Source organism: Pygoscelis adeliae, unplaced genomic scaffold (genome assembly GCF_000699105.1).
Source record: "Pygoscelis adeliae isolate BGI_AS28 unplaced genomic scaffold, ASM69910v1 Scaffold218, whole genome shotgun sequence".
Classification (NCBI taxonomy): domain Eukaryota; kingdom Metazoa; phylum Chordata; class Aves; order Sphenisciformes; family Spheniscidae; genus Pygoscelis; species Pygoscelis adeliae.
The window spans coordinates 1,924,841-1,934,635 of record NW_008825433.1 but is presented as its reverse complement, the minus strand read 5'-3'; the positions used below and the strand labels follow the sequence as shown (position 1 = coordinate 1,934,635).

At 37.7% G+C, this 9,795-nt stretch overlaps 1 protein-coding gene across 3 annotated transcripts in view; it reads left to right on the top strand.

Annotated features, from left to right (window-relative positions):
- Positions 1–9,795, top strand: part of STRN (striatin, calmodulin binding protein) — a 55,967-nt gene that overhangs the window by 7,870 nt on the left and 38,302 nt on the right. For 2 of the 3 annotated variants that reach the window (XM_009331036.1, XM_009331035.1), the window contains exons 3-5: positions 104–177; positions 3,352–3,430; positions 5,452–5,616. In XM_009331036.1, the coding sequence (XP_009329311.1) occupies positions 104–177; positions 3,352–3,430; positions 5,452–5,616 (318 nt within the window). Of the gene's footprint in view, positions 1–103; positions 178–3,351; positions 3,431–5,451; positions 5,617–9,795 lie in introns of those variants that run through there. The other variant, XM_009331037.1, reaches the window with a different exon arrangement.

Here is a 9,795-nt window from a genome sequence, read left to right as displayed (position 1 = left end):
AGAAAGGAGTGGCTCTTCAAGTGAAGACAGGTGACATTTATGTGTTTAGAGATAACCTTTAAATGTGCTAATAATTTCTTTTTTTTTTTCTTTTTTCTTTCAGGGCTAAATATCACAAATTAAAATATGGCACAGAATTGAATCAGGGAGATATGAAGCCACCAAACTATGATTCTGGTAAGAATTTATTAAGAATGAGTTCATTACTGGCATAAAAGCTTAACTGTGGTTTGTGCGAGTGCTGAAATCATAGTGTTGATAAAATAAGCCACTTAATGGAAGCAGTGAGAACAGAGATAATTAATAAAGACTGTTTTTTACTCTTGTAAAATTAAAAATATATGCTCATGCTCTGAAAGAGACTATTAATAAATCAAATTAATTTAGATTTAAAAAAACCCAAACCAACAAACTGCTTCTGGAGAGAATAATTTTTCTCTTCCTTAGTAATGTGTATGGATGTTTTGGAACAGGGAGATGCTGGATTTATAGCTATAGAATCCTTTTATCTTTGAATAATTCTTCTGAATAAAAAGTTAATGGCGAAGGACATGAAATACATAGTGCATAATTTTTTGTTCAATTACCTCAATGGTATTCCAGGAGAAAAATAATGAAAGTGCATTTTAGACATAAGTGAGATTTTGAGTGGGGGGAATTTATTTATGAAATTCTAGTGATCATTGGAAATGCATACAACTAACTTCAGGGCTATGCTGCGAGGGGAAAGTTTTTCACCTTCGTCTCTGGAAAGCTGATTTGTTTTTCTAGAGGTTGCATCTCCTACTTCACACAAATGGTTTTAAGCACTGAACTTGAGGAATTAAGAATTTAAATTACTTCCTTTCATCCCTCTCTCTATCTCCCTATGCTTTCCTCAGGGAAAAAAAAAAAGGGGTACACAGATCTGGTTATAGGTCAAGCCCTTGAAAGGAGAAGTAATAGGTGATGATTTTTGTATCTCAGTCCCCTGATGCTCCTACTACAGCAATGAAACTAGAACCACCTGTACATAAAGGAAGAATATAGAGAGTCTGCAGACCTCAGTTCTGTCACTTGGTTTGTGGAAGGGATGGTCTGGTTTACTGTCACGGTTAATTCTTATCTCATGGGTTCAGAAGGTCATTAAAAACAAGGAAGCAAATGAAAAATTCAACTCCACACAAACTGATGAAACTTTACACCAGGCTTTTCTTGTCCAAGATGTAATGAATTTTTGAGAAATTTTATTTCACATTATTATCAAGATTATTTCCTTAACTGAAGAAATAGTTTAATTTGGTGTTACTAAGTGGAAGACCCCAATCTGTATCTGGATCACTAGAAAACTTTGTCCTGATCTTACCAAGATCCTAGACATCCTTGGTTTTTGTAATTTCTCAGGATGCAGCTATAGCATGTTGCTCCAGTTTCCAGCTGAAGAATGTAGTGCAAGGCCTGGCTTGCCCAGCAAAGCCAGTGCATTAGTTCTGCAAAGTGAACATCAGTGGAATTACCTTTGTTAAAATTCCATTATCCTGATTTATCCCATTGCATTCATACAGCTATATATGTAGCTGTCAGAAATGTACACATTTGTTCTATATCAGTTCTGGACTGATTAAAGATACACACTTAAAATAGAAACTTTATCGTGCTGCTTTGGAGTTGTCTTTGATAGATACTTACTTGTATGTCCATGTCTCCCCCCTGCCCTGCCCCTGTTTTTCTTGCCCAGTCAGGAAAAAACGTGGAAGTGTTTCTAGTAGTTCATCCAAATGGGTCTTTGTTGTTTGTTTTCTTTCTCATCTCTTGGGGAGTCAGTAATACAGTTTAGAAGAAAGAGTTCCAGTTCAGAAGAAAGAGTTCAATCTCCTGACAAAGGAATGCCTTTTGTTTTTTACTGTTTGTGGTATCTTCTGCTATTACTTGCTCATAATGCAAGTCCCTTCATTGTCATCTGTAAACTGCTGTCACCACTAGTGGTCATCAGTTTTGAGGAGACTAAGTAAAAGAGAATTCTTGCCTGTATATATACTTAATAGTGCCTTCAGAAGAAGGGTTTTTGCTTTCAAAAGGAATTTTCAGGCAGATTATCTCAGTCATGTTTTAATTCTTATAGACTGAGCTTTGGTAGTTGTGCATTGGGTCCAGCTGTGTTCAGTTGTTGTCAGAAAATCATTGTGCAATTCATTATTTCCTATGGCTGCTATTAAATGGATTTGTGAATTTGAGATGAATAAAATTCATATGGCTCTCCTTGCATGTGAATTCTGATTAGTCTTTGATAGCTTCTTTGGGTGGGTGGTGGTTTTTTGTGTGTGGTGTTAATTCGGTTGTTTAAAGGTAAATGACTTAAGGACAATAGCTTTCCCACATCACATACCAAATTACTCATAGGATTATACCACAGGTTTTTCTGGTTCTTAATTTTTGTTTACACAATAAGATTGTTCATCCTTCAGTGTTTGGACCACAAGGGTTTCAAGTTTTGTAGAGGCTTTCATAGATAACAAACCAAGATCTTTTATCTTGGGAAGCATATGCTTATCTATCTCCTGGAGGAGAGGAAAAAAAAAACAAACCCACCATCATGTAGTATGAAGCTATATATGGAATAAATGTGTAGCTGTTGGTTGCCAGCATTTAGATAGGTTTCTCACCAGAACAGCCACGTAATTTTTTTGTGGATTTTCCTGGAGTAGTACTGTTTAGATAAAAATTTATGGTTGTGGAAAATGTGGTGAAAAATGTTCAACAGCTTTTCAGGTTAAAAAATAAACAAACAAACCCTGTTGTAATTTTTTTTTTCTTCCACAAAACTAATACAAATATTGATGAATTTAAAGTTGATGTGAGTAGGTCTGTTGGTGTTATGTTGAACCATCAAATATTAGGGAAATTGGTTGGACAGTAAGTTGTAAATAGATATGCTGCAGTTGCATTTGATATTGTTAGCAGTTAAAGATGTTTGTATTCAAACTTAAATTATGAGCAGCAATTATATTGGAAGGTTAATGCAAAAATGGAACTTCAGATTGTCTATGTGATTATGCGCCCTTAAAGAAAAAGGAGTAAGATACGGGGATTTTGGATGTGAGACAGAAGGGAAAGCACTGATGACTATTGGAACTTGCTGTCATACAGTAGGATGTACCTGACAATCTTTATGTGTACGTAGTACTACAATTATGTGCTATGTGCATTTTTTTCTATCTTGATCGATTATTGGCACTTTGAATCTTCTATTTTGTTATTAAACCATTCCTAGTCATTTTAAGACAAATCGCATTTGTCTTTTCAAGTGGATGGGCATCTTTTTAAAAAGTAGGACAAGGAAAAAAATGTTCGTAATTAAATAATCTTTTCCAGATGAAGGGAATGAGACAGAGATTCAGCCACAACAGAACAGTCAGCTAATATGGAAACAAGGACGACAGCTGCTAAGACAGTAAGTGTTGAAAAAAGGACTCAAATAACGAATGCAAGGGGAAAAAAATCTGCTAATGAAATGTGATGATGGTGGGTATTTGATTTTTTTTTTTTTCCCCCTGTTAGATTTTCTTTCAAGAAAAGTTAGTGTGTGTGGTGAAGTTAATTCAGCTTCTGCCCTGATTTTCCTAGGTTTTTTGAAAAAATTTAATATTTCAGAACTTCAGATGAGAAGCCTTGTCAAATCACAAACACCTAATCTTTGCTTTTCTTTCACTGAGTATAATTAAAACAATCTGCTTGGGAGAACAGTGGGTCATGACACTTTGCAATTCTTTTTGCAGTTAAAAAAGCAACACACAAGTAATTCTGTTAAGAGCTATGTAAAATGAAAATAACTGCTGTTGGAGAGGGATAACTTTTATGTTGGCCTGTTTGAGGTGCAGAAAAGAATAATATTCAGAATGTTTAGACTAGAAGTTTTCTAATTCTCAGTTCATCTCAATGAAGCAAATGTCTGTTAATCTAAATTAGTTTTTGAATTGTGGTCATAATGAGTTAGTTAATTTCCAAGATATTTGATCACATTTTTGTGTGGGTTTTTTTGCCTTGGTTACAACCCTTGGTTTAAATTGAAGAGGTCTCTTAAAGACCTCTCATTAGAGTGTCTCTATCTGTTTTTTCATGCATTTGCCTCATCCCCTATGCTGATAGTTAGATTCTAAGGTCTTCTAATCAGGTAGCAAAACTTGTGCTTTCTAATTCTTTTTGGCATGTTACAGAGGATTAAATGAGGGGGAGGGAGACAGTAAGGACAGTCTGGAGCTTATATTAAAGGATCTTTTTCCAAGGAATTATACTAAAGTTAAATTTGTCTGTTGGATAGCTTGTACATGCTTTTCTTTTGCAAGAGCTCAAATCTTTGCATGTATGTTGAATAAATGTAAATAAAGTGGTCTTGACTTGGATTAGTGATTTTGAAGACAAGTCATTCCTTCTCAGCCTAATTCATGAACAAGTGACACAGTGTTGAATACAGAGTGCGTATCACTGACGGACTGTGTTTTGCATAGGTGACTTGTTTGATCTTTATATAGTCAACAATCAGTATTTCTTTCCTAATGTGGTTATATGGAGGATATTAAATAATTGGAGGAGAACGTTCTTGCAGCAAAAGTGCATGTCCTTGATTTGTAACAGCTGTTATTGTAAAATAGCATTTCCCCTCTTTAGAGTCCTCTAGAATATTGACCATTTAATCAGTCCAGTGCTTTTGAGAAGACAGTGCTATTAACTCCATATTCTAGAGGAAAGGACAGAGACCAATTTTTACTTTTTTTTTTTAATTAAAAAAAAAAAAATCATTATTTCCCCCAAAGGCAATATGGCATATTGATAAGAGCCAACTTTAGACCTTGAGGCTTACAAGCTAGTCCAGGATTCTTGCTGCCCAGCCCTTATATGCAAGACAAATTAATATTTTGCAGATCCATTGCAGAGTTAAGGAAAAGGCAAGACAAAGATTTTATCAAACCTAGTGCATGATAAATAACAACTCTTACTAGTAGCTACGGAACGTGTTTTTATTCCCTCTGTTTTCTAGGCTTCTAGTAATGCTTACATAAGGAACATATCTGATACTTCTTGTAAGGCTTCCTGGGTAGTTTCCATGTGTTGAAGAATAAAATGGCCATGTTGTACATGCAACTGTGGTGATTTTTATAAGTCAGTTGTAAATATTTTAATTGAAAGTGCTTTTCCATCCATTTTAGTAAATGAATGAATAACGTATTGTGTAACCTCTGACTGCTAGGCTCTTTGATTTTTTTTTTTTTTTTTCTCAGTGACTGTAGAGGCTGGTACTGCAAGAGGCAATCCCTCTGCAGCTGGTACAGGATGATTTATAAGCATGTTTCATTAGCACAGCACCATACTTTGCTAAGCTAAGGGGTTGAAGATGAGTTTAGGGAGAAGTTTTCATTTACTGTTTTGAATAAGTGAGATGTGTGTGGAAGATTAGCATGACTTCTGTTCCTACAGGTATCTACAAGAAGTGGGCTACACTGACACGATATTGGATGTGAAGTCAAAACGAGTACGAGCTTTATTGGGCCTCTCAAGTGATGCTTCAGAGAAGGAAAACAGAAATCAAGAGCCGATGGTAAATGGCACAGAGGGCCAGATTAAAGAAAACGCAATGATTGGGTAAGCGTCAAGATGACATTGTTATCTTTTTGCATAAATGCACTTAATGGTGTAGAACAAATTTGTGTTTACTGAGAAGATTTCAGGATTTTTTCCCTAGTTGGAGATTAGAGCAATTCTAACTAATTTTATTACATTAAGCAATAAGTGTGGAAGTAACTCTTAAGATTCACAGCTTAAAAGCACCATAAGTTTTTTTTTTTTAGTTGGATGGCAGCACGAAGTCAAATCAAGCCTCTTTGAGATACGATTGCTAAGTGGTTAGTGGTCAGTGTTGTTTCAAGTTAACGGTTTATTTGTATTGCTGGAAACTATCGATTACAGGCTTTGCTCTTCTGGTCTGTGCTGACTATGACATGATAATCTATATGAGATACAGGATTTTTTTTGACTGGATCTGAAAAACAAAGTCACTTGTTACATTCTGATTTCTGTTTTTGATTTTTCCACTAATGGATATACATATGTAAATGTGACTGAAATGTAAGGATTCATTTGTGTCTTTTAATATTTCTAATACTGTGAAAAGTCAGTCAAGGAGAATAAAATCTTGTTGTGCTTACTTTTGCTTTTAAGTAATGTTGAAAACATGAGAGGCTGCTTTTCCATTTTCTTCTTTTTTCCATGCAGAGTTTAAAAAAAAAAACAACAGCAACAAAAAAAAAGTAAAATCTGAAACTTAACTGTAGAGGTTTCAGGAAAACAATCTGTTCTTGTTTAAGATATTGTAGTTGCAAAACTTGAAAAATAATGAAAATGGTGCAGGATTGTTTGTCTGAACAATACATGAGGTAGCTGTTCCCAGTAGTTTGTGCTGCATCAGCAAGCACAGCTTTCCTTAAAGATTCTCCCTCTTTTTTTCCTTTTCTGTACTGATGTGGCGAAATTCAAGACCTTTTTTTTTTTTTTCTTCCTTCCCTAAAGGTCTAATGCTGTTATATGACACATTCTGTCTTTTAAAAAGCATTTGTAAAATTTCATTATATCCAGCAGATAGCTGCAGCAACTTCAGGCCAACAAGTTACATAAGGGCAGAAGTTCATGGTTATGTAATTAAATTTAATGCTGTGAGGTGGAAAATTTGAATGTATGAGAGAACCCGCAAGCTACTAAAATATATTGTGCTGCTACGGCGTTGACAAGCCATGTTGTTTATGTACAGCAGCTTTGTTTTTGAAGAACAAGGAATGCTTGATAGATTACAATAACAATTTTAATTTGACTTCTGGTGAAGGGGTCACTTCTCAGGGGAAGTGGGTAAATAAAGCTCCTCTTCTTACACTTCAAAATTTATTTAAATGTGTTTACTTCAGTTTTGAAATGGATGTATTTATAAGGTAGTTATTTGATGGATGAAATGGTTGGACAGTGGTTTTGATATAGCAGTTTTGGATACATTTGCATTTCTTTCCTATCTACTTGCTTTCTGGGTAGATCTGATATTAGGTTTAACACTTTGTAGTCTACCCTATGGCTGAGGATATTCACTGATGGAGAAAAATGAGTTCCCTTTCATTGTGGCTCTGCAAGCTTGTCAGCTGCAAGGCTGCTCAGGCTGCACGCTTTGAGAAACTGTTTTCATCTCACTTGTGATGCATAAGATGGCAGACTGTATTAGAAAGCTTAGGGGAGTGTTTTGATACATGATGTGCGAGAAGTGACTCCAGGGTTTTACAGTGAAAGAATTTTCCAGGGATCTTGTTCAACATAGTCACGTCAGTCTTCGTGAGTGATTTTGAGTTTGTGGATATTTCCCCACTGAGAGGAAAAAGTTGGGATTTTACTAAAATTCCTTGGTCAGTCTGAGTACAGGACTAGCTTTCAGTGCTGTGAGTCTTCTGGGTGTTTCAAGTACGCTTTCAGACCACCTCTTTCAATTTTCCGTGCAGGAGGCATTCTGTGGCTTTCTTCCTGGCAGAGACTGCTTGTTGTTTAACAGCTATTTCATCTTGTGCTACTAGATACTGTAAAATGTTACACCTCACTGTTTCTGTGGCATGTGGCACTGTTCACCTCCTCCCAACTGCATCATCGCTTGCCTCCGAGATTTCAAAGTGCAGCTTTATGGCAGATGGGAAACCAGAAATGAGGTGAGGTGTTGTTCTCGATTAGATCATACTTACCTGTTACCTGCCTCATCTATTGTCAGCATTACTTAAACATGTATAGAACAGCTTCTTTTTGAAGAGTATAAGCATTGAATAGGTGACTAAGATATAAGGCACACGGATCTTGCTCCTGATCCCAGTTGGAATTCTTACTGAGCGTTTGAAAACTTAATTCATAGAATCATTAAGGTTGGAAAAGACCTCTAAGATCATTAAGTCCAACCGTCAACCCAACACCACCATGCCCACTAAACTATGTCCCTAAGCACCTCATCTACACGTCTTTTAAATACCTCCCGGGATGGTGACTCAACCACTTCCCTGGGCAGCCTGTTCCAATGTTTAACCACTCTTTCAGTAAAGGAATTTTTCCTCACGTCCAATCTAAACCTCCCCTGGCGCAACCTGAGGCCATTTCCTCTCGTCCTTTCGCCAGTTACTTGGGAGAAGAGACCAACACCCACCTCGCTACAACCTCCTTTCAGGTAGTTGTAGAGCGCGATGAGGTCTCCCCTGAGCCTCCTTTTCTCCAGGCTAAACAACCCCAGTTCCCTCAGCCGCTCTTCATAAGACTTGTTCTCCAGACCCTTCACCAGCTTCGTTGCCCTTCTCTGGACACGCTCCAGCACCTTGATGTCCTTCTTGTAGTGAGGGGCCCAAAACTGAACACAGTATTCGAGGTGCGGCCTCACCAGTGCCGAGTACAGGGGCACGATCACTTCCCTGCTCCTGCTGGCCCCACTAGTTCTGATACAGGCCAGGATGCCATTGGCCTTCTTGGCCGCCTGGGCACACTGCTGGCTCACGTTCAGCTGACTGTCGACCAACACCCCCAGGTCCTTTTCCGCGAGGCAGCTTTCCAGCCACTCTTCCCCAAGCCTGTAGCGCTGCATGGGGTTGTGGCCGAAGTGCAGGACCTGGTATTCAACACTTTTCTACTCAGTTGGCAGAACTGGGAAAAATTTAGGTGGCTCAGCTAAATTCTGACTCACAGTCAAGGTAGGGGCACTCTTTGAAGCAACCTCACCAGTGCTAGGCTGCTTACTGGGAGGGCGAAAAGTTTGGCAGCTTTTTTTGGCAGCCTAGCGTGCATGTAAAGTGAGAAGAGGATTGGGGCCACAGCAAGCTTGTAGAGTTGGAAGGAGTGCGATGAACAGGTGCCTGCAGTTTGGTAGTGGTAGAGGGGGAAAGTTACAGTGAGAGATTGGAAGAAAAAGAAACCAACCAAAACCTTAGTGCAGTCCCAGGAAGTTTAAGGACATACGTATGTGTTTGCCGGGAGCACCAGACACTGGGACAATTGCAAACTAAAGTGCAGATGGAAGACGCCCTGTGGCTGTATGGATACAGTGAAACTTTTTGTAGGAGAAAGCTTTGCTATCACCACAGAAGCCTGTGAACTGCTCAAGCCAATGCAGTTTGGCAAATATTGTGGTTCAAAATATTTAATGAACATTGATGTCAAATATCTGCTAGCAAGTCTGAGGCTAGTGGTCAACCTGAAGATGTTTTAGTTACATTTGAAGAGCAGAGTGCTGGACAAAACGTAATGCATGGAAATGAATCTAGTCTAACAAGGAATACCTCTGTTAAAGTGAGAAAACGCAGCTCATAGAACATTTGATTTGTTTCATCTTGGAAGAACTGCATAATATTATGGACCCAGCTGAGACTGTGGATTTTAAGTCTGATTTTTAGAAAAATGTTTACATGGAAGGAAGAATGTGAGAAGCGGAGTACGGGGACTGAATAAAAAGAAAGCTTGTGGGTGAGAAACAATGAATAGGAATTTGGAAAGAATGTGGGTGAATGTGATGAAGATAATGTACGATAGAGGGGATAATGGCACAGTGAAAAACAGAAGGAAAATGGATACAATGATGCGTTTCAGGAACAGGAAAATGGAAGGCACATTAGCTTTAAATTTCCTTAAAGATTTCTCTATATAGCAATGTAAATTGCAGAAAGAACAGATTGGCTAAACTGCCTTCTGTACAACTGAACACTCATGTGATAAATTCCAAAGAAAGTAAAAAAAAAAAAAAAAAGGTAATTGATGCTTTTATGCTGC